Consider the following 25623-nt stretch of genomic DNA (forward strand, 5'->3'; position numbering starts at 1 on the left):
ACAACTGTTCGTGCCATAAACTTTGGTATTGCTGATGTCGAAGATGAAGAGCTGGCCTCTGTGGAGCCATCTCAGATACTGGCTTTTGGCAAAGCCCTGAGACTGTATGATGAGTATAACTCAAGAAAGGGGAACACACAATAGATCTGTAAGGTCGCGGTGTTTAACCCCCCTCCTAAACATTCTACAAATACTCTAGAAATAAGCAGATCCAGATATTTTAAAAAGTGATCCTGTAAAAAAAAATTTATCTGCTACGTTATATAAAAATACATCAGTAACGGTGATTGGATAGAACTGCAGGGCCTGTAGGGAAAAAAAGATAGCGAGGACAAAAAGACCTTTAATCCCTAAGACTTTTCGTGGGAATACGACCACTATAACGTCATCATGGACCTCATTCGACGGCTTCTAAAACTTAAGCCGCAATCTACACGACGAACAGCCGCGCCGCGAAAAGGTGAAAGTACCGCCGCGGGATCTGGGTAACTGGGTCTCGCTCGAGTCGATTTCTCTTCGATGTTGGTGTCTCAGGGCGTCCCCGTGCGCCAGACAAGGAGCGAGCGCGGCGCCCGCTGTCACGTGACCCGTTAGAAACGGTGCGCGTGCATCGGGTACCGTTGGAACGGGGCCCCCCTTTGCGGTACCCGAACGCAGAGGTCGTTCTGCGCGACGCCGTTGCGGTCCTACTATTTTGTATTAAGCATCCCCCCTGTTTCGTGGGCCCCTATTCGTGGTGTGTGTGTATGTGAGAAAGAGTGGTGTCAAAGTGATAAGGGCAGGGGTTCCTCAAGGACGCGCGTTCGTATCCGGCGGTACTATCGGCTCTGGTTTTTCGATTTTGAATCGGCGCGACACTTTCGGTTTTTCCTTTGGATCGGCAGTGGACGCGACTACAGATGATTTGGTTTGTACTATTGCTATTTTTTTCATATAGATTCTCTCTCTTCTAGTTGCATTTTATTTAATTTCTAAGAAAAGTACTGTTACCAGTTGTTTATTATTGCATATGTGAAAATGCCAAGGACCTCGCCAAAGAAATAAGAAACATTCAGTATGAACTTAATGGGACAGTACTTATGCTGTAAAATAAAGCATTGTTTATAGAAGAAAATAGTAGATAGTAATGTAGCAAAATAAAACACTAATTTGCTGCAATACATTAAAACACTTTACTTTTAACACTGGACGCGCATTTTGCTAATCATGTTAGCATCATCAGCAGAGGATTAAACCTTTTTTTGATCATACGCAACACCAAAGGTTCCAACAGTAATAGCAGATATACGAGAGTAGTACAAAAAATATTCTATGACATTAATTTATGTAATAGAATAATATAAATATGTCAAAAATTTAAAAAATAGCACACCGTACTGTAGTATGTACTAGTATCAGCACCGGATCTACAATTTTTTTGAACCGGGGCAAAAAATTGATAGTAGCGCCCCCTCTCTCCAGCGTTTGCAATAAATTAATTTAAAAAACTTACAAATATCTAGATATAGGTAGGCATTTTTCGTAAACGGGACAGAATGAGCCACTAAGCTTGATTCAAAACCTCCGAATTAGTGGAATAAATTAGTGGTTTCAATTAGCGAAGAAGTTTGTTCCTTTAATTTCAATGTAAGCATTCAGAACGTCTAAATTAGTGGTACCTAGTCATTTTCAATTAGTAGAAAAAGTAAACAAACTTTTGACTTTTCCACTAATTATACTTCAAATTTTGCGGGAAATGTCATTTTGGCCATTGATTAGCATCCGTCAAGAGAAATCGTGGTTAGAAATCAAAAGTTTATTGTTTTATAAGCTAAATATTTGGCTTTCTAAGGGCTTTCTTTAAGGACACAACTGACTACCGCAAGCTGTTGATAGGATATTCTATTAATTTTAATTGTGTTTTTTAAACATTGTGAATGATCGTAAACTAAAAAGTTTAAAGGACAATCTTCTACGCTAATTGAAACCGCTAATTTATTCCACTAATTGCGAGGTTCTGAATGAAACTCTAGAATGTGTCCAAAAACTAACTGGGCGTTTTAAAGTAAAATGAATACTTGATAGAAGAAGGTAAGGTGCATGCTAGGCGCTTTGTGGAGCAATTTTTTTGATTTTCAACCATATTATATTATGATTTTGGCGCCCCCTGACATTGACGCCCGGGGCAGGTGCCCCGGTCTGCCCCCCCTTAGTTCCGAAGCTGACTAGTATGTAGTAAGCTTAAGACTTAACATATCGTTGAACTGCCCTTCCTAAATGCTAATTTAATTTTCATATTAACACAAGTAACATTTTAAAGGTGTTGGATAAAGTTTTATTTGAAATAAAATTGATATCATTCCCCGTATATGCCTAGAATATGGCCAAGAGATAAGATAAATTCAATATAAATCTACTACCGTGCCATAACATCGGGAAATGCACTTTCTTAATACGTAATACAGGTAGTGGCAAACACTACAAATATCTGTTTGGAATACCTCACATATACAGGGTGTGAAAAAATGGCGTATCTAACTTTGGTGGGTGATTCTACAGATGCAAATAAAACAAAAGGTGTCCATGAGCATATACCCTAAATGCTTTCCCTAAATGAAGTTACAGCCCTCGAAAGGGTAAATAATATTAATATACAGGGTGCATCTCAAAAGTGGCTCACCCCTATAACTTTTTTATTTTTTTTAGATAAAAAACGAGATTTGGTATATTAGTATATGACATAAATTAGGATTGATTGACATATTCAATTGTTTTCGGCAATCAAAATCAGTCCTAATTTATATCATATACTAACATACCAAGTCTCGTTTTTTTATCTGAAAAAATAAAAAAGTTATAAATGTGAGCCACTTTTGAGACGCACCCGGTATTTTTTTATTTTTAAGAACATGGTAAACCGACTCTTGAAATACTATTTCACACATATTTTAGTGCCAAAACCAATGGCGATGTCCTGAAAGTATACTTATTTTCACTAGTGTAGAGGGTACTATTTACTGGTGGTGCTTTTTTTTATCCTAATGGGATACAGTCATTTCAACAGATGACAATGTATCATCCACTGAACTTTGGTACAATATTTTATTTACAGCGTTTACAGAAAGTTATTTACAGTGTTTACAGCCCTAACAACCATCACTTGAAACATTCCTTAAAATTCTTTAGGTCATATATCTGGTATGCAACTACATTGTTAGTTGGTATATATAATACAATATTGTGATATACACTCCATTCAAATTCGAGTTTTACTCATGAAATATCCGATTTCATCCGCTCTCTAAGCCGCGTGAATGAGCACATAAGCAGTGTGCATCAACAGATTTTACACTCTTGTCTTGGGACCATTTTTGAAAAATTCGATAAAACTATGGTTTTGGATCACCTTGTAGAATCAAATAAATTTTTAGGGAAACGCCAAATCAAAAATTTATTTGAAATGGCCCTATTTATTAAAAAAATCACTTTCAATTAAAGATTTTCCTTGATTTAAGTAAGAACAATTTTCGAATTGTCACCGGATTTTTAACGGGACACAGTCTCTTTAACGAACACTTCGTAAATTAGATAGAATAACGGCAAATACAGATTTTGTGGGGAAAATGGGGAACACCATTTTAAGTCTATAGGAACACCAGAATACTTCATCACTGAGTGCGCCGAGACAACAACCATTCGTACCATAAACTTTGGTACAATTGATATCGGAGATGGAGAACTAGCCTCTGTGAAACTGTCTCAGATACTGGCTTTTATCAAATCCCTGAGACTGTATGATGAGCTATAATTCGTTAACTCAAGAAAGGGGAATAGATCTGTAAAAGGCCGCGGTGATTAACCCTCCTTTCACACATTCTAGTAATTGTTTTGTACACAATATGTTGATTGAGGATTGGTTCATGAGGAATTGAGAATTGATCCAAAACATTTCAACTATCTCTATAACGCGGTACAAGGGAAATTTGTATTTCATTACTGAAAATAGAAAACACTCTCACGCTTTTTGTAAAATTGTGCAAAATAAAGCGTGATACTTCTGAAAAAGCTCGTGAGAATTCTTAAGACAAACACTATGTATTACAGAGTTACACCAATACCTTATGATATTTACGGAAAAGTTAAAAAAAAAACAGTATTGGTTTTATTTTAGTCCTTTATTGTTTCCAAATCAAATCAAAATGTCGTCTGTTTTGCTTGAGATATCAAGGTTTATTTTCTATTTTAATTCCAAAGAACTACTATTACGAGTCCTGAATCATTATTATGTAAATATCAAGGACGTGGTCAATGAAATATTTACACTAGGTACTTACATGAAGAATGTTTATTTCAAAATTACTACATACAGTGATCTACACTATACAATTATATCTATGGTCAAAGAGAATAAGCGAACAGTCAAAAATTTACTATACTGTCTTATTTTGATCACAGCCAGTCGACTTCGCTAGTTTTTGGATATAGACTTGGTCGCTTGGTGCATTTTCCTCAAGTGCTGCCACCATCGGAGAATGTTAAAAAATCAAAGCGCATATACAAATACACGGGTTTAAATAGCCAGTTTACGAAAAATTTATTATATAATAATTAATCTAAAAGTGTTACGAAGTATAATTTGCGAAGATCCTACAAATAAAAATAAATTAAATATTTTGATATCTTCAGAAGGTCTAACTTGTATTATAATTTATTATTCAATCCAATAAATGTTTTTAGATGAGTTCAAATAATACAGTAGCTAGCATAGTTTTACCCTTTTTTACTAACCGACTTTGCTAGCGGAGACATAACTGGGGCTATTACGGTTATAGCGATTTTTTTAAAGGTACATAATTGTTATGTTAAATATATTAATCTCCCGATTACATAATTATAATTTAAGAAGATATTCATAAAAAATTTAAGCACTAGTTGATTAAAACAAGTATACCATTGATATTGCAAATTATAATTTTTCCTCTCATAGTATATGCCTATTTAATTTTTTGATTATGTAATGGGCACTTTGTTTACTCACTTGTTTCGTCGAGCTGCTTGAATCAATTTTCGCTTTTGATCAAATCGGTGTGAGAAGTTGTGAAGCTATAAAATGTTGTTGCGGGAGAGATGAATATCCAGGAAAGTTGAATTATTGAATGCTATTGCACCCAACTACGTAATCATGCTCCTTTACGTGTTAACATTTTTTCGATAATTTTGAAATTGTCACAACGCAAAGCGAAGCAGGGTCGGGCTCTCTTTCGCTTCATTTTTACTACCCAAAACAGCGTTACATCTCACAAACCTCGTACCTGAGTGTTTTATAGTTTCAATAACTACACTATTAAAGACTAAAATACTTAAATATTATGACAAAGCTACGATTTTGCCATTATTTTTCAATGCGATCAACCTCGGAACTGCGTGAAATACAAGCGAAAACTTCTGATTTCTGCCGTACCGAGCGCTGCGGTCGGAATTTTTTAAATCGACTGAACTGCATAAAGCCTATACAAGAATACAGGTAGTCAGAGCACCATTCTAGATAGGTTTCATAAACGGAGCTGCAATGGATCTCAGAATCCGACTTGTTACTTAAGAAGATAAGCGAATATCTAGGTAAATGCTCTTAAGTCTAGTGAATAGGCTGTGATAATATCTGACAGTGAAAACGAGAAAAATAACATTTTGTAAAACATTTTCATTCTGTTAAATAGGAATTTATTAATCAATACATATGCTAAAGTTGTCAAAAAATAGTTTAAGAGTATGATTTCAGTTTTTTAATGATAATCAGACTTTAGAAAAAGGATTGGATAATGTAGTTAAAATTAACTACTAGTTAGTATCAAGCATATAGTATTATTCTTTTTGTTGGACAAAAATGAATTCGATAAAGCATAAACTAAATTAGTAAACTAGGTAAATTTTATAATTGAAGCATTCCCTCGAATAAGGGTTTATGTTGCATTTTTCAGATATTGGGATTTTTGCACAAAAAGGGTCTGTGTAGACAAGTTTATCCTTTTGCAGTAATAAATACCCGATAATGTGCCGTCATCTATGAACAACATGCGGCATCATCTTTTCTAGCATGGAATAAGGGTATATGTTGTCACATTTTATTCAATATCGTAAATTTGTCGAACGTTCAAGTCACGCCGTCGCTTTGCAAAACATTAAATAAAGGTCGAAAACGAAAAATAAATGTAACTGAATGGAGGTGTATTAAAAACAAACGGTTAAGAAATGTACAACTTGTACACAAAAAAAATGTAATCTAAATTGGTTGCCTGCCATAAGGGTTTATGTTACATTTCACATAAACCCTTATTCCCGGGACTCAAGAGTTTATTATATATGTATATCTCTAATACTGGTTTATTATTGTGTTGTTCAACTTTTTATATCTGGGGATTAATAAAGTTGATGTTAGTACCACTTGAATATGATTATCAATACGCAAACTGTAGAAAATCGTTTTTCTTTATTTACTTAAAACTTACTTTACATAGCCCCTTATTCGAGGGAAGCCTTCAATTATATTTTACATAATACATATGCAGTTACTAGGTCTTACCTTCTTTTTTTTTTCAGATTTGATCTAAAATGAATTTCGCACCATTTGGAGTTCCCTTGTCGGCTGCAATGCCAGTAGCCACTCAATTCTCAGCGGGCAAAATAACACAAAGTGTTACAACGCCTAGTGGACAAGTGGTCGGAGTTCTTCAAGGTATGATTTTATAAATGTAAGAATTCAATGCTACAATGCTTCCTCAACGCACAGGAAAGTCTGGTCAAAGGTCTGGTATCGACAGATGTTTGGTTTGATGCTGCTACTTGTACGTTCTGTGAAATTTTTTATTGTTTTTATTTAGAATTTTATGTGATTCCATATTTTTCAAGTTTTTATAAAAAATCGAGATTGTAATGACACAATGAGGTTAATAATCTGGAAATTGCAAATTGGAGCTATAATTTTACTATTTACTGCTTTTCATAACTATGAAACTTATCCGCTGTGCTGTAAACGACTATCAGCGTGCAGCGGCGCAGAGCTAAACTTAATCTCGGGTAAACAGATAACGGTAACGCCAGCTACATCTCTGACATATTTTGTGCCACGAAATCGCCCATAAGACTGCGCAGCTCTTTATTTCTTCAATACTATTGGGTTTTTTTAAGAAAATCAGTATTATTTTCGTCAGTATTCTGAACCAGCGCTATTATAGTGAGAGATTATTTAATAAATTTATTCATCCAAATCAGAATTAAATATATGGAAAAAAAAGATTGATCTTCTCGTAGCACATAATTTTTGAAAATAGAAAGGAATGGAAAGGAACATACTTCAATTAGAGAAATATAAGAGCAAATTGGCATTTCAACTCCTCAATGCCTCCTAGCGGCTAAATTTCGAACTTGAAAGTAATTTACAGCGATTTATTTTGGCCGGTTAAAATATTACTAAATGTTTTTGTCTTTAAGTTCTATCAATAACGGGTGTTCCATTTTCGTGTTTTAAGAGATTTCTCGTTTATGAGTATATACAAAGATGCGGTTTTCACATCACTGTGCTACTTTTTTTATTAAATTAAAGATGCTACACACATATTTGTCCTAGCCCTCTTAGGTCCTGAAATACAGGGCGAAGTAATTTGAAAACCGCATCTTTGTACCTCTACTCATATGTAAAACACACGAAAATGGGGCATCTGTAAATATCAATATCAAATCAGTTACACTGTTAAAGGAATACTTAAGTATTTACTTTTCAGGAGGTGAAAATGGGGTACATTATATTCGTCCATTGGATGCAAATATCTTTGCCCAGTCTGCGTCAGGAAGACCAGACTCTCCCAATTCCGCGCAGCAAGGTCAAACCGTGATAACTTTGCCTATAACAATGCCCGGAGCCAAGCCTGGTGATCCCCAACAAACCGTACAAATTCAGGTAAATAATATTATATTTTATTTAGAAATATTGGGTAGTATAGGTATTAAGCTTGGTAGACACCGTCAAAGTGTACTGGGATAAAATACACTTGGATGTTGCGCATAGATAAACGCAACAAGTTTAGATTGGAAAGCCCGTAAAAATTTTAGGTCGCGAAATTATTTTGGGTCGCGACCGTTATACGCGCGATCTGGCGCTGCTATAGCGGTCGCTAAGAACGACGGCAAACAAAAACAGAAATAATTTTCTCTTGTCAAAGTCAGAATCTTCAAAAAATTAGTCTATGTTCAAAAATCATAATAATCTTTCAAAATCTAAACCGCTCTCATTAAAGAAATTCCGAAAAGTGTTTATAGCGTCCATTTTCAAAGTAATTATTGCTATCTTGTGAGTTTAATTCAAGTTTTATTTACTCCAACCGGTGATAATTGTGAAAAAGTGGCATTAAAAACTTAAAAAGGTGTGCTGTAAACTGTGAACTGCAAAAACCATCGTGGATCGTGGCATAACGTCGGTTTCCAATGTTTCATAGGTATTTCATACATGCGTCCTTATATAAAATAAAGTTTCTTGTATGCCACACACTGTATTTTATTTATAAAATTAAACGAAAATAATAATAAATTTCAATAAACAATATTTGGCGATATAATTCTGGAAAAAGCCGAACCGCTCCGAAATTTTCAAAAGTTTTGGGTCTCGACCGTTGCAAGAATAGCGCCAAATAGTGTTTACATTGTCCTTATGGGCACTTTCCAATCTAAACTTGTTTCGTTTATCTATGATGTTGCGCCCGTCTCACTTGGATCGTCCAAACTGATTTAAAATCGGTTGATACGATCCAGTACTAATGATTATTTTTAAGTATTCCCTTATTTAAAAGAAATATGTCTAAGAGGAGGCGACATATGGCTCTATCAAACAAATTTCTTTGACAAGAAAAATAACTTCTCTGTATTGGTTTCTTTCTATTATCTTTCTATGGTATCGGTTTGAAATGCATATTTTATGAAAAAAATTCAACCATATTTTCGTGTTTTTTTTTTCTAAAATAGTCTTGATATTTGAAAAAGTATAAACGGGATTAACCATTTTAGAACAAGCAAAAATGTTTATGAAGAATGAATTTTTCTCAAGATATCCATAATATATATATATATATATATATATATATATATATATATATATATATATATATATATATATATATATATATATATATATATATATATATATATATATATATATATATATAATAAAGTTTTCCTTCTCTAAAGACAATCCAGGGACGTACTGTATATATATTTTTTTTTGTCTTTGTTCGACTTTTTTTATTTTTCTTTCAATTATTTTGGTAATATTTTATAAAAATCAAAATTAAGGAATTATAAATCTGGTATTTGCTATTCCTATTAGAGAATTTTAAAGTATAACGTTTCCGAACTCGTTTCCAGGTTGTTAATCCAGCTGTAACACAATCCAGTGGTGGAAACAGTCCAAAATATCAAATATCACAAATACCATTGCATACCTTTGGTCAGGGTGCCACTGTGCTAACTGTAGCTTACAACGGCAACCAGGAAGGTCTTCAAATCGTAAGTATATTCATAGTAAACCGCTAAGATCTTAGTCGATCATCCGAATATTTTCTTTTTAGAGAGTTCTGATATTAAAGCTAGATTTTTCAAACATAAACCTTTCATATCTAACAGAAATAAGTATAGGTAACATATAGGGGTCCTAATGTACAAGTAACATTGGTTTGTAGTCAAATGAACCAACACTATTATAAGCTGTCGTCTATTTAATTAGTGTGAAGTTGTTTTTAATGTTCTAAGATATTAATAGGAATAGATGGGTCATTACTAGATATTATTAATGAAAAATTGGTGTAAAGATAAGGCAATGTTATACACGCAAATTTTTGGCTGCAATCGTAATTTCTGTTAGCGGTTGTCTGTACAGGGTGGACCATTTTGGCTGTTTCTATGGGGTATCTAGGAAACTGTGAGAAATATTCAAATTTTGACACTGCAGTCTTGGGTTCTTTTTTTGAAACAATCACAATGGCGCAAACGGGTCGTGGCTATTTTGATCGATTTCGAAGCTACAGGGGGATTCACAGATTTGGTACTTTTTGAAGATGTTCGATAGTTTGTTTATTTTATTAAAAGCAACCACTGAAAAATAAATTATACATTATAAAGGCACTTTTCTGTGTAGAATGCAGTGGCGTAGTCAGACTTTTTTCGAAAAAAATATTTTTTTAGATATTAACCATGCTTATGTTTGTCATAAAAAACATTGAAAAGTTTAAAGAAAAATAAATATAAATGCTATAGAGCAAGGAAAACTCAGCTTCTACATCCTCGAGACGCAGAACGCAGAATCGAGTTTTGTAATTGGTATTTGGGAATGTTAGAAGAAAATGAATTGTTGTTTGATCAGATTATCTGGAGCGATGAGTCAAGAATTTCAAGTGATGTTATATTCAACCCACATAATAATCATATTTGGGCAGATCAAAATCCCGATCAACAAGTAAACAGGGTAGCACAAAGACGATTTGGATTTAACGTATGTGTTGCTTTACTGGGTAACAGAGCTCTTGCCTATGAAATCTACGAAGAGAATTTAAATTCTCACTGATATCTTTAAATTTTGGAAAGACACATTGTTCCATTTTTAGATAACTTCCCTTTGAGGGAAGGTGAACAAATATTCTTTCAGCAAGATAGAGCTCCAGCTCATACTGCGGTAGTTGTAGTCGAATATCTCAACGCGAACTTTGAACAAAAATGGATTTCAAACAATGGACTAATCAGGTAGCCACCTAGGTCACCTGATATCACTCCCTTGGACTTCTTTCTCTGGGGCTTTCTGAAAACGAAATTTATCGAAATGCAAATAGAACATTAGAAGAGTTACAAGATAGTTTTGTTGTGGCTTTGCAAAGTGTAACCAACATACTCATTCGAAATGCTGTTAGCGGCAGCGTGCGGAGACGGTGCCAACTCTGTCTAGATAATAATGGGCAGCAGTTTGAACATTTAATGTAGTCTTTGTGTTTTTATTTTTTTTTAAATATTAACTGAGAAGCCCGATTGAAGCAACCTGTTGAGTTTTTACTAGAATATATTCTTTTGTTTTTCTTGTCACACTTATTTTTTATTTGCTTTGTATTGTTCGACTTTATTTAATTGCTAATACATGGATTAATTTGAAAGTAGATATTCGCTTGTTTCCTTTAATATTTGGCATTACCTACCAAGAGGAAAATAGACCTCTTTAAATAAATTGGAATAACAGTGAAAATAAATATATAGTGTTATATATTTTCGAGAAGCCCATGTCAAGCTGAATCAGGAAATTTAAAAATATACAGGGGGTTCTATTTAAACAAAAAAACATAAGTATGGTTAATATCTAAAAAAATATTTTTTTTTTCGAAAAAAGTCTGACTACGCCACTGCATTCTGCACAGAAAAGTGCCTTTAGAATGTATAATTCATTTCTCCGTGGTTGCTGAATTAAACAAACTATCGAACATCTTCAAAAAGTACCAAGTTGAGAATCCCCCTGTAGCTTCGAAACCGATCAAGATAGCCACGATCCGTTTGCGCCATTGTAATGCAGCCCCACCTCGAAAGAGTATGGAGACATCATGTCTCAATTGCTCGGATCGTTGTTCTCCATCCATCTCTATCTTGAGCGGCTATAGAAGCCTCTTGCAGGCCGTGACCAATAATTTTTTTGGATTGGTCCACCCAGCGCGTCGGAGATCTTCCTCTTGGTCGTTTGCCATTAATCTTCCCTTCGATTATGATTTTTTCTACTCCATCTGTTCTTCTCAAAATGTGCCCGAAGTACCTAAGGTATAGTCTGTGAAACGAATAACTTTGAATTTGACAGTTCGCGCGGGCTTTTCTAGTGTTAATTTTATTAGGTTAGCAACTTACGGCCATGCTGACGCAATGCCGTCTCTAATAAAACGGTATCGGAGCGAGATTTATGACGTCACGCTAGTTAGATACTATGGATTAATAAATATGTTGTAGAATACATGGAAAACATAATTATTCCTCGTATTTTTGGTTACATTGATTATGGCTGAAATCGTACTCTATAGTCAATGTAGATAGTTTTAGTGTTAAGAATAATAATTTTAAAAAATATGTGGTCATCTTTTGACAAGTTTATATTAATTTATTAATTGCAGTAAACATTATGAGGTGTTAGGTTAGGTTGTGAATATTTTATATGTAATTTTTTGGATTATATTTGACACTATTTTTTTTATATGACACAACACTGATGAAGGCTATAATGTTAGCCAAAACCTTTTTTTTTAACCAAAAAAAAAATAATGAAAATCCTAATAAAAACTTAATCAGCGTTTTTCCCGAACCTAAACCCCAAAAAAATCAAAAATTTTAGAATAATTTTACATATAAAATGACAGCGATCTTTATTTCATAGCCACCGCTGACGCCTTTTTTTATGATATTTTATTATTTGCAAATATAATTTTTCGAACTTTGATACTTGCAAAATATACATATAAATTTTGTGAATGCAAATAATAATACATCACTATTAGTAGATATTGAATGTTTTTTGTTAAATTAGATCTATTTTCGAACCCCAAAATTTATAATATATTTTACATTATACCTATTATCTTATGTACCTATTCATTATATGTATATTGTAAATCATTTGCTGCATTTGTATGGTTCATAGTTTATTTGCCAAAGTATTTATTGCTATAAATAGGTATATATATTGTAGGTATTTATTAACTGTATATTATGTATATTTCATGTAAACTATATCATTTTTAAAATACAAACCAAAAATACGAGAAATAATTATGTTTTCCATATGTTCTACAGCATATTTATTAATCCGTAAGTATCTAACTAGCGTGACGTCATAAATCTCGCTCCGAGGCTGTTCTATTAGAGACGGCATTGGTCTGATATTTAGAAATGTCAAAAGCTGATGACATTTTACCTTTGACAATTATTCCAATTATTACATTTTGTGTTGATATTTGCAAGAAAAGGAAGAACTGTCACTTGTTTTATTATTTTCCTTTTCTATTTCACGAAAGTAAAAAGAGTTACCTATCTGATACGTTCAGGCACTCAATTTAAAGAATATCAATAACTTTTTTGACAGAGGGATTTTATATTTGCCATGTTGGTAAAAAATAACGGTCAAAATTCAAAGTTATTCATTTTATAGACTATATGACTGGTTTATTTACTTAAATAACAGACAATAATTGTCAATGACATGCCTTCTCTTTTTGGATAGACTATATCCACAGCCTATTCATAACTAGCCTGCCGACTTACGATTATTTGCATGGCAAAGCTGCCTACTTAGATATTCCCTTATTTTATATAAAAAGTCAGGTTCTTACTTGTATTGAGCCTTCACTTAAAAAAAAGGACCGAGGCTAATGTTTTGATTGATTTTGACCTGCTAGTACTGAATAACCTGTGCTATATCTAGACATTTTCCATTATACTAATATACAGGGTGGACCGAATTGTAATTAGGAAACTTTGGTAACATCTAAATCGAATTTGTCATGTAAAAACACCCAGACACCACTTTTCATTCAAGTATCAACGTTAGTTTAGTTCAATTATTTCGAAAAAACGAAATAAAAATGAAATTTCTGCACTCTGTATCTCAGAAACGATGAATTTTTGGATGTAAATTTATATGCACTTATTTTTATCTGCAGGATATTTTGGCGAGGTTTTCCAAATACAATTCGTACCACACTGTATAATATTCAATATTGAATTATATTTTACTACTTAGTTAATTCTCATTTATGAATATTCCACTAGTGAAATAAATGTAGCAACATTGAAAGATCTAAACAAAAACGTGACGGTTCGAACTCCTCTAGATGTACTTATTTCTCTGAAATTTATACACATTCGGATTATCGACTATTTAAATTGATCCTTTCATATCAAAGAACTATATCAATAATTGTGGTATAAACCAGCTGGATGGCCAGAGCGCTCTCGAAGGAATGACAGTAGTTGCAGCTTTGCAGCCTCAAGACTTACAGCTATTGCAGGCCCAAGCAGAACAGCAGCAACAGCAGCAGCAAAGTGATCAACAGGACAAAGAAAACGACGATAAAGAACCGATTCATCCTGTGCCAGTAGCTCTAATAAAAACAGGTACGGACAATTTTATGCCTTGCCAGAATTGAAAAACATCAACAAGTGTGACAATCTTCGAAAGAACAAAATTAGCAAACTTTTTTTTATGTTATTTACTTGTCATTCTTCTTGACAGAGATGTGTAAAGATCAAGATATGGGTCAACAAACTGACCAGGAGCAAGAACCAGAAGCAATAGCTGTGCCTGCCCAATATTTGCAGAACATGACAAGTTTACAAGAATATTTTCAAAAGGTAGGTTCGTGGAGCATATGGAAATTTTATGTTTTAGTGTAGTTATGTCGTATTTTTAAAGTCCACCTTTTATTTTATATGGTTATGCTTTTTTGCTTTATTTTGATTTTAAGTACACTGGATTTAGCAAAAGCCTATCTGATTTTGATACAGTGCTCGTTAAAAAAATCGCAACAAACGGGAAAAATATTAATGTATTTCTAAAAAATATGGTCAAAAAATATATGTCATGTGTTACCTGTTAGGGTGGCAAATATGTCCTTGAACATGTAAAAAGTGGGTTTAGGTGATACAATATCAAAAAGAGCAAGTGTGGGTTTGCATGCATCCGTAATGCATCATCCGCCGTTGATTTTATGCAATTATTTTTTTTTTTTTATTGACTTAAGACTATTTCCGAACAATAGTGTATTGTTTTATTATGAGTAAAAACTATACTTTTTTTGACGATGCTGTACCTTTAAAGGACCATCGTAAAGCTATTCCGACGATGACGATATATTATCAGGGAGGCACAAAAAATAAAAGATTATTACAGAGAGGCACATTTTTACTCCGATTAGAACATACTATTTCTTACAAAACATTACAAATAATTTTTAATAAATTTTAAACATTGCAAATAATATGTACAGTAATCGAGCAACAATTTGTACACTCGTTGAATTTGACACTCAATATCTGTTTAATAATATATTGTTGTACTTTTGTGCTTAGGCGTTAAAATCACAAAAGTTAATATTTTTGAGATGTTTGGAAATAAAATCCTTTTGATCTGAAGCGAGCGACTTTTTTTGCGGAATATATTGGTGACCTATCGATGTGGAAAAATGATACGCGCCGTAGAACTGATGTCATCGGTATCGGACAGTTATAAAGATTTAGCTATCTAGGATAGGACTTTAATTGGAAATAAGTCCTCCCTAATCCGATTTAAATATTGTTTTGAATTAAAATCAAAAAAATCTGATTTAAATAAAAAAATCTGATTTTTTTAATTTTTTAAAAAAAATCATCATTTTTTCCAACCCTGAAAATAAGTACTGTAGACATTTAAATTTACCATCGTCAACGGCCACAAACTAAAGAACCTTTAGTACAAAAAGAAACACAGAGAGACTTACCGTAGAAAGGGCCGGAAAACTTACATATATTGGCTATAATTATTATAATTTACTATGGAGAACATCCAAGAATGGTGGAAGAAAGAAATGAAATGACGATATTAAGGATGCTTTACCTTTATCCACTCTATTAAATTCAAATTCAAATTCAAATTTCTTTATTAGACCCCATTAAGTTTTACAGAATAATATTAGTATTAATAAATGTGTGTCTAAAGGGATCGCACCGCGATTAAAAAACCGATACAATGGCACAAAGTGCCAGAGTGGTGCGACCCCAACGTTTTTATTACGTACTATAATATAGACCACTCTGACTGACAAGTTTAGAAAACGTTCGTGTCTTTTTTGTAATGTTTTTAGTTTTGAAATAGAAAATTAATATTATTTAAAAAACTGTTCTTTATAAATTACAAATGTTACCGTAATATTACTGGTAATATTACCAATTTGTAAATTACTGGTAATTTTACATCACTTGTTATATGGAACATTGTAGTTGCTTTCATACAGGCCATATAAAAAGCAAATAAAATAAGAGTAGGTTATCTTTTAACTTCTTATTTTATGTGAAAACGAATTATTCATTTAAAAAATGAATGTGCTAAAAATAGTAAAATTACTGTAAACAATTATTAAACTCAGTTATTATCCGGCTTTATTTTACTGTGTACAACCAAAAGAGAAAAGTTGTTTCAAATTCGGTTTATATCTATATAACAATTTTATAATTATAAAGGGACTTTCAAAAAAATATATATTTTAAAAATCTAATACAGTAAATTTTTATTTACTGTAAATAATCGCTAAAAAATAAAATTACAATATTCATCATACTAAGCTTATTACCATGGTTTATATTACAGATAGTATAGTAGTATACAGTGGAGTAGTATAGACAGTATAATGAAAAAAGTACTATTGTATGAATTATTTTTATTATACGTATATATTTGTTTTCTCTTACAATTTTTTAGATACTAAACTTATAAAGCTTATATTATTTAAGATATACTATACAGTGTAGGCAGTATAGGAGTAAAGAAAAATTACTGCTGTATGAATTGTTTTTTATAATATATGCCGTTTTTCTTACATCTGAAAAAATAAGAGTTTTTGGAATAATTACCGAAAAAATAAAAATTTTGAAAGTCCCTGTTTATTAATGAAAATTAACATATGGATGTAAAATCGAATTCTGAACAACTTTTCTCTTTGACATTTTTCGATATTTATCATCTAGCCCATGACATAATATGACAAAATTATTTTTTTTTGGTATTGGCTATAATTAATTGACTTTTGACTTTTTTTCTTGAACTCATTTATTTCCATTTGTTACGAAATTTTTGGTCTACGCACTGTATGATATAAATATATTATTGTTTTTTCTGTTTTGTTTTATCTTAGTATTATATTTGTTGGTGTCCCTATTATTATTTTTTTAATTGTCCTTTTTTATTGAATACTCATTATAATATTACATGAAGTCATTCAAAATATCAAAAATAATTGTTTATCTTTCTGTTTTATATTCAAATAAATACACTACACAAAAAAGTCTTCAAATTCTATAAATAAACTACCACAAATTTTCTAAAAGGAATTATTAACGAGTATTCTAACATTTTTGTTTATTCTTTAATGAGGGTTAGATTTGAAGGTAGATACTATTTTATTGGGTTTAAAGAGAATAACGGATTTTTTTGGCTTAAATATAACATGTAATTTTTAGTACTAATGGATGGATAAAGTCTGTCCAACGAAAGAAGGGATGATTTCGTCAGACAACATCCAAAAATAACAGACAATAACTGTCACTGTCATTATTTTATCATTGAACAGACTATACTTAATCGAATTTTTTTTTTGGCGACGACTAACATAACGAGCTTCTAGTACGATACATGTACAGTATGTCTCCGGATTGTCTTTCCAAGAGGAAACACTTTTTTATTGATATTTTGAGAAAAATGCATTCACAAAAAATTTTTGCTTGTTCTAAAATGGGTAATCCCGTTTATACTTTTCCAAATTTCCATACCGTTTTAGAGAAAATTAGGAAAAAAAACATGAAAATATGGTTGAATTTTAAAAACAAAAAGGCGTTTCTATGGTAATATAATTTCGATTTCATTCTTTAATAGATTGTTATTATTAATTTTGATTGATTGTGATTAACGTCATATTTTTTTCTGTTGTTAACGTATCGCATTTTCCTCAAAATGATAGTATTAAAAAAGATTTCCTCTCGTAAAGACAAAAAGTATGAAATATGTTATACAGGGTGTTTTTCAAAAGTTACTCGCCACTATGTTTTCAGATAAAAAGAAACGAGATTTGGTATGTTGCTATATGACATAAATAAGGGTTGGTTGATCATTTTCATTCGCTGCCAACGGTCACTGTTAAACCGGAAATTACATCAACTTTTGATTTTTAAATGGTACCCTCGGTATTTTTTACTTTCTTTGATAGAAAATGACATTTTGAATAGAAAGACATAACATATTATCAAATTTTGACATTTTTAATTAAAAATAGCATTTTAATTTTAATCTGAAGTGCCATAGCCATAAATGTAACGACAATTTGACTCGAAGTACCAAGTAGGTGGTACCCCAAATTATTCATAAGAAATGCTTTTTTCAAATATGCTGATGAGCCACCCTCGTTCCATTTGGAAAAAAATTGAGTTATGGTTAAATATACGATGTGGACATCTTTTAAATGACATAAAAAAACATTAGACGATTAAATCTATTTTTTCAAAGCTCCTTGATTAAAAATTAATGGTTTTAACACAGCTATGACACTCTAGACTGTTAAAATGCAGTTTTTTTTTAATTGAATATGTTGAAAGTTGACTATAATAATATATGTCATTCTATTCAGAATATCATTTTCTATCATGGGTATCGTCTAAAAATCAAAAGTTATAGTCATTTCCGGTGAAACAGCAACTGACCGAAAGTAACTGAATACGTCAATCAATCCCGATTTCGTTTTGTGAAATTTCGTAAGCCACTTTGGAAAAAAAAGCACCCGGTATATCTCTCATACTTGAACTAGAATCCTTACTCTGGGGGGCTACCTTTGTAACAAAAAAAAAACAGAAACAGTATAACACGCATAAAACACTACAAATACTCTGTTGCTGTAATGAAAAGTAGATCCAGAATTTTAAAGTAACCTGGTAAAAGAACATGTACAATCTCGGATCTAGTACAAAAGTTTTTGACAAACTATCATTGAAAAGACTAAGCACTATAAAGCCTTATGGTGAATAGTGCTTTATGGAGACAATAGTCATGCCTATATGGAAAAAAAAAGTAGTAACAGAAACTTAGAGGGTTAAAGAACTTAGAGTTAGTTTACATTTAACACTGACTACTCGGAAAATTCATATTTTTTATTAAAATTTCTTTTTCGGTAAAATATATAATATTTGTACGCAACCTTAACAGGTGCAGACGCCTTTACCCTTGACTTCCCTTCATCAGTTTTTAAAATTCAACACCCACGATATCAAGAGAGAACTTATCACGGAAGATGGCGTTCTCGAAGCTGTCAGCTTAAACAATCCCGATGATCATGTAGGTATTACATACGTATAAATCTAATCTGGATAAATATATTGTATCTGGGTGTCGGTTTTTAGTTTTAGTTTGCATTTCTTAATATTTATATTTTGTATTATGTAGCAAAGTATTGGTTATACGATTTGATTTAGTTTGCATCCTGTTTGGTTTTTTTAATTTTGGGTTTTCGTTTCCTCCAAAAATTAGTTCAACTTTCAGGAGCACTTAGTAATGGGTAGTCTCTCTGAAATGACACAAGAAGAAACTCCCGAAGAAACAACTCCCGAAACTGGCAAGAAAAAGAAGAAGTACAAGAAAAAACCACCAAAGCCGAAAAAACCTAAGCCAGGCCAGGTAAATGCTTCTTAAAAACTTTGCCGATAAAACCTAACATCAAATATTTTAAACAGGTTCATATTGCGACAGCTTTAGACGGAACGACTCTGTTCTGTTGTCCGGAATGTCACATGGCCTACCCAGAGAAGGAGTTACTGGAACAACATCTCGTGGGACACAAGATCGAAAGGCGATTTATTTGTGATATTTGTGGAGCAGGATTAAAGAGAAAGGAACACTTGGAGAGGCATAAATTGGGACATAATCCAGAGAGACCTTTTGTTTGTTCTGTTTGTATGAAAGGTAATATAATTGCATTGCGTTATACAGGGTGGCCCGAACTGTATTCCAGAAACTTCGGCAGATAAAATATGTAAAAAAGTTCGTATAAATGTCTGTCCTAAATTGTTTAGTTTCGGAGATACAGGGTGTAGAAGTTTCAGTTTTATTTCGATTTTTTCCGAATAATTCCTGAAATAACGATTCCTGAAGTATCATTGACATAAATGGGCATGTTTCATGTTTTTCAAATTCCACGTAATTAAACAGATTTCAACCTAATTAGTGCTTGCTACTTAGCCTTTTTTATATAAAACTTAATATTATGCCAAAAAATGGGGAAAAGTTTGAATTTCACACTTACGCGCGCTTCTATGACGTATGTAGCCCTCGCCAATATGATTAGCTGGTTTTCGTCTCGAAATAAACTTTTTTGATTTTAAATTAAATTTGCATTTAAACTATTTCCAATAACGCTAAAAATTTAATTGTTCCATTGTTGGATAACATTTACCAGTAACTATAATAAAATGTTTTTATACGCGCCGAAAAAAGACGGAAAATCGTAAATGATGTTTTTTTCAGAAAATTTCTCTTAAGCTATGAATGTGATTTCAAAACATTTCAAAGTTAGTTTATATTATGTTTGATTTGTTAAATCATTAATGGCCTGTTTTTTACATGTGGAAGAAGGTGGGGAAAAATTAATTTGAAAAACATGTAATTCCTGATAACTAAGATTAATAGTATTTCCGGAAAATCACAGTATTCACAGTTATGGTATAAAACAGGTACGCTACAATCTGATCATGAAAAGTACGTCTAGTATCTGACCAAGAAAAGTTAGAGAAGATGATTGGCACCAAGAATGTTAATAAATACCTTCATGGTTAAGTTATTTCAGAAGACTATTAATAAAATACATTGTATAGATAAAATAAGGCTCTAATGCAGTGCCTTTTTACATAAAATCAAGTAAATATTTTATTTGAAAGTTTTGTTATTAAATGTATTAATATGTGATCAATAATGTTTATTATATAAGCATAAAATATTATTTTTTAAGAGTGTTATATATATCAGGAAGATTCGAAGGAAACATACAGTACATCTGCTGGATGTGTGTCTATGAAAGGAATGCGGACAAAAAACATTTAAATAAACAGCAATATATTTTATACGTCGATTTGACGAGTGCGTCACCGCAAATCGCTCCGCCCACTCATTTTATTGGCTACTTGCAAATTTGTTGAATTTTTATTGATGGGACGGGGATTGATAGACGTCTATTTTTTTACGAAAAACATCGAGAGAATATCGTTTCCCCTCTCATGGATACCCCGTAGCGACAGTGTATTACATATATATATTTTACATATTTTATTATTTTTTAAATTTATTAAATTAAAAGGGAAGTAAATATAAAGTGTTTTAATTACAATATTGTAATAATTTACATTTTGATGGTGATAAGACTTACTGAATATCAGGGCAGTCAATTTACAATTAACCCGCTACAAGAACTTAAAATATAAATATTATGAGAAGGCAAGAATGGCAATAAAAGTTGCTAGAAAGTAAGATGTTATCTTCCTTCATTCTACATAAATCATAGCGTGGTACCTTTCTTGATTTTATTTGTTATGTATGACATAATGTTTACATGCCGCCTAAAATTAAAATATAAATAGATAAATAAAAACCTACATATTTAGTTATAATTTAAAAATCACCAGTGTTAGCTCCACAGCTTAAAAATTAGTTCCCTCCACTTTCTGTATACTTTTACCATTGCAGTCACATAATGTTCAGGTGTACTTTTTGTTTGAATGTACAGAAGCCCTCTTTTTATTGAACGTATCCAATCGATATTTTAACTTCTTGATATCAGCACTTAAGTATTTTAAATTGTCTATATAAAAACTGTCCACCATATACTCCGTCACCATTCGAAAATGATCCGAATAAGTTTTTTCATAGTTTTGAGCCATTTAGATAAAATTAAAAGTTATAACCAACAGGTACGGATGAAAAGTTATTACTCTTCAAAACAGTTAAAACATGTAGGTGGCTCCCCCTACAAAAAAATAGGAATCATATTGAGATATCAAAATGAAATTTCTCATGTCAAAAAACTCCCAGACACCAATTTTCATGCAAATATTGACGTTACTTCAGAAAGTATTTGGAAAAAATCATAATAAAAATGAAACTTCTATACCTTGTATCTCTGAAACTAAGCATTTTAGGACATACATTTATACGAACGTTTTTAATTATTTTCATCTGCAAAATATGCTGCCGAAGTTTCCGGAATACAGTTCGGACCACCCTGTATATGACCCTGTATTAATTTGGTATATTTATTCAAGGTTTCAAACGTAAGGAACATCTGAATCTTCACTTTGTAATTCACTCGGGCGAAAAAACAGAAATATGCGGTGAATGTGGCAAAGGTTTTTACAGGAAAGATCACCTACGTAAACATACAAGAAGTCATATTACTAGAAGAGCAAAGGTATGTATGTTGTTGCCTGTTTGAACTGGTAAAGGACCACAAACTGCCATACAATAAATCAATAATTAATTCTTTCTGAATCTAAAGGCCGTTTTACAGTTGGCAATTTTACTTGCATGCAAGAAAAGTTGTAGCAACCAAGCTGGTACCTACTTGTGTAATTTTGATGCTGCATTTTTTACCTAATTTTCTGCATTTTGATTCAATTTAATTGATCCCTGAACTTTCTTTGTCCAAAATATATACAAGGGTCTTGTGACTTCTGAAAGAATTTAACATATCCTAGATAAGGGAAAAGTTTTGAGTTGGATGATAAGTATGCCGGGTGCGTCTCAAAAGTGGCTGACCCCTATAACTTTTTTATTTTTTCAGATAAAAAAACGAGATTTGGTATGTTCGTATATGACATAAATTAGGATTAATTGACGTATTCAATTGTTTTCGGTCACTTCCTGTTTCACCGGAAATGACTACAACTTTTGATTTTTGTACCCTTTGTGGCACCCTCGGTATTTTTTTACTTTATTCGATAGAAAATCACACTCTGAATCGAATGACACATTATATGTCAACTTTTGACACGTTCGCTTAAAACAAATTTGTATTTTAAATTTCAATCTGGAGTGCCATGACTGTGTTAAAAACACTAATATTTATTCAAAGAGTCTTGGAAAAATAGATTTGATCGTCTAATGTTTTAGTGTCTTGTCCTGGTCGGTTAAAAGATGTCAAAATCGTATTTTTAATCATATCTCAATTTTTTCAAATGGACCGGGGGTGGCTCATTAGCATAATTGCAAAAAGCATTTTTTTACGAATAATTTGATACCACACACTTGGTATTTCGAGTCAAATTGTCGTTATGAACCACATATTATTATTTCAAATAAATCATATGCGAAAATGTCAAAAGTTGACATGTGATATGTCATTCTATTCAGAGTGTCATTTTCTATCGAATAAAGAAAAAAAAACCCGGGGGTGTCATTTAAAAATCAAAAGTTGTATTCATTTCCGGTGAAACCGAAAGTAACCGAAAACAATTGAATATGTCAATCAATCCTAATTTATGTCATATACTAACATACCAAATCTCGTTTTTTTATTCGAAAAAATAAAAAAGTTATAGGGGTGAGCCACTTTTGAGACACACCCGGTATATTGTAGTACTTATAATTGCATTACGCAATTCCAAGCATACCAAGTAAATAAATTTCACTAACATAAATCACTAGATGTGTAACTTCTGATATTTTTAGTAAAAGTAGTAAAATAGAAGGAAAGTTAATCGACTTTAAAATAGAGTAAATACCTAATAAAACAACCTTTAAAAATGTAAAAAACCTGTTCATTTTAAAAAATATATACTTACTTGTATTTTATAGTAAAATACCATATGATCCCAAAAAAAAACAGCGTCAAAGACGGCTGGGAAATGATAATCGATGATAATTTTGGCAAGGTCAACCTCTATACATCATTTACTAAAAATTGACATAAAACTTGTCAAAAATTAACCTAATTATATAAAGATTAAAGAAGGATTGAACGTTTCCAGACACAAATCTATTTCTAAAACATATTTTTTTCTCGAATTTTACCAAATTACACCATTTAAAAATCATTTTTACTCAAATAAAAATAAATTTCAATCTTCTTAAGGCCACTCTCAGTAAGAGCCACTAAAAAATAAAGTAATGATAAGAGTACGGGCCAAGTAATGATGTCTAGGGCTTGACCTCGCCAAAATTATCGTCAATTATTGTCGTTCCCTAGCCGTCTTTGACGCCGGTTTTTTTTCCGATCGTATGATATATACTTATACTTTTATAATTTATATAATTATATTGAATAGGAACAAGCAGAAAGGGCACAAGCTATAATAAGAGCAGGCGGCAATCCGGAGGCAGTAGCTACCGAATTGAGCGGCAGTCCCATCACGAATGGTACCGCTCAAGTTACCATTCAAGTCGGTACAGGGGTAAGTACACTTTAAAACACTTCTATTTCATTTTTCTATGTATCCAACTATATTTTAGGGTCCCAACAGTCAAATCCAAATACCCGTACAAATTCAAGTACCTCAACATCAAATTCAAATTACTGCTGATGGCGAATCGCCCCAAGCCAGCACCGTAGTACTACCAACAGCGAACGAGGGTATCTCTGTTTTACCCAATTAGCGTATATAAAACCATCAATACCATCTAATGCATTCTCCTTGGTAAAAATTGTTATGTGGCACACCGTTGTTAAAGTTATTTCTCAGTTGCAAGCACTTATTCCCTTGATAAGTAGTTTAAATGTATCATAGTACATACGATTAACCTTTGACCATATCTATCGGGAAAGCTGCTTGCTAAGGCCTTAAAATGGAAATAGAGATTGTACAAATATATATTTTTGCATATTTGTTCAGATAGTTTCAAAATTATATTCGTTATATGTATAATATTCAGTGTCCTTTATACATATTGGTTAAAATTTACTATTTTTAACTGATATTTAAATTTTATATGTACCTGGATTTCAAAAGGGGGGTATTCAAATTGAGCAAAATAAAGCTTAGTCTACACAGAACGTCGTACCTGTCAGTTAAAAAGGTAGAGTGTCTAGGGTGCGGCAGTTCCATAGACGTCTTGATCGCGTCTAGACAAATCATTTTACAGATAAGACGGATCAAAAACTCTTCAACACGGACAGTTTTTTTTACAGTTTTACCTGCAGTTGTCAATTAATTATAGCATTGTGTTTAGTGAAGTTGAAAAAAAGCTGAAATTTCACTACAAAGTGTATTCATGGTTTAAATTTCAATTCAACAATTCAGTTCAAAATGTCCGTTTTTTCGTCTATACACAATGTTTTACTAGATACCTTTTAAAGCCTGAACAGATAAGACTGGCCTGTAAAACGTTACATGTAGACACACCTTAACATTAATTTAACAATACTCTAAAACACTTGAAATTCATAATGCTGATGTTGCTAATATGCTTAGCGATTCGTACGGTATCTGTTTTAAATAGAGCTAGTGACTTGGTGTATTGTGGTAAATTAATATTTTGCTGTTATAACGCCAAAGGTGTAAAGTTATTATTCAATTTGAATTTATTTAACGAGATCTTATCCATTAAACACTACAATTTGGAATATTTCTCATTGGCGGTTTTTGATGTTGGAAAATTAAAGTACTAGATCATCAATCAATCAATGCAGTTACGTCATCGCATGAAATAACAGTTGGTAGCCAATAATTCTCTAAAAGTCCTCTAATGCTTAATACCTTATGATCGAAAAAAAAACGGCGTCCAGTTGGCTGGGAAATGACGGTCGATGACATTTCCCATATAAAATGACAGAGATCTTCATAGCGATCGCTGACGCCGTTTTTATTCCA

General features: G+C 32.3%; 1 protein-coding gene across 4 annotated transcripts in view; it reads left to right on the forward strand.

Moving 5' to 3' along the window:
• The window catches only part of LOC115879221 (zinc finger protein 467-like), a 32309-nt gene extending 7063 nt beyond the window's left edge, over window positions 1–25246 (forward strand). Inside the window, exons 1-12 of one of the 4 annotated variants that reach the window (XM_030895921.1) lie at window positions 662–907; window positions 6577–6712; window positions 7758–7933; window positions 9391–9531; window positions 13971–14151; window positions 14270–14388; window positions 18980–19108; window positions 19301–19447; window positions 19504–19732; window positions 22081–22226; window positions 24082–24207; window positions 24266–25246. In XM_030895921.1, the coding sequence (XP_030751781.1) occupies window positions 6589–6712; window positions 7758–7933; window positions 9391–9531; window positions 13971–14151; window positions 14270–14388; window positions 18980–19108; window positions 19301–19447; window positions 19504–19732; window positions 22081–22226; window positions 24082–24207; window positions 24266–24409 (1662 nt within the window). In that variant the 5' untranslated portion in view covers window positions 662–907; window positions 6577–6588 and the 3' untranslated portion in view covers window positions 24410–25246. Of the gene's footprint in view, window positions 1–661; window positions 908–6576; window positions 6713–7757; window positions 7934–9390; window positions 9532–13970; window positions 14152–14269; window positions 14389–18979; window positions 19109–19300; window positions 19448–19503; window positions 19733–22080; window positions 22227–24081; window positions 24208–24265 lie in introns of those variants that run through there. The other 3 variants (XM_030895922.1, XM_030895920.1, XM_030895923.1) reach the window with 3 other exon arrangements.
• Window positions 25247–25623: the final 377 nt, after the last annotated feature.

This window comes from Sitophilus oryzae, unplaced genomic scaffold (genome assembly GCF_002938485.1).
Source record: "Sitophilus oryzae breed Bouriz unplaced genomic scaffold, Soryzae_2.0 scaffold_1576_pilon_pilon, whole genome shotgun sequence".
NCBI classification, from domain to species: Eukaryota; Metazoa; Arthropoda; class Insecta; order Coleoptera; family Curculionidae; genus Sitophilus; species Sitophilus oryzae.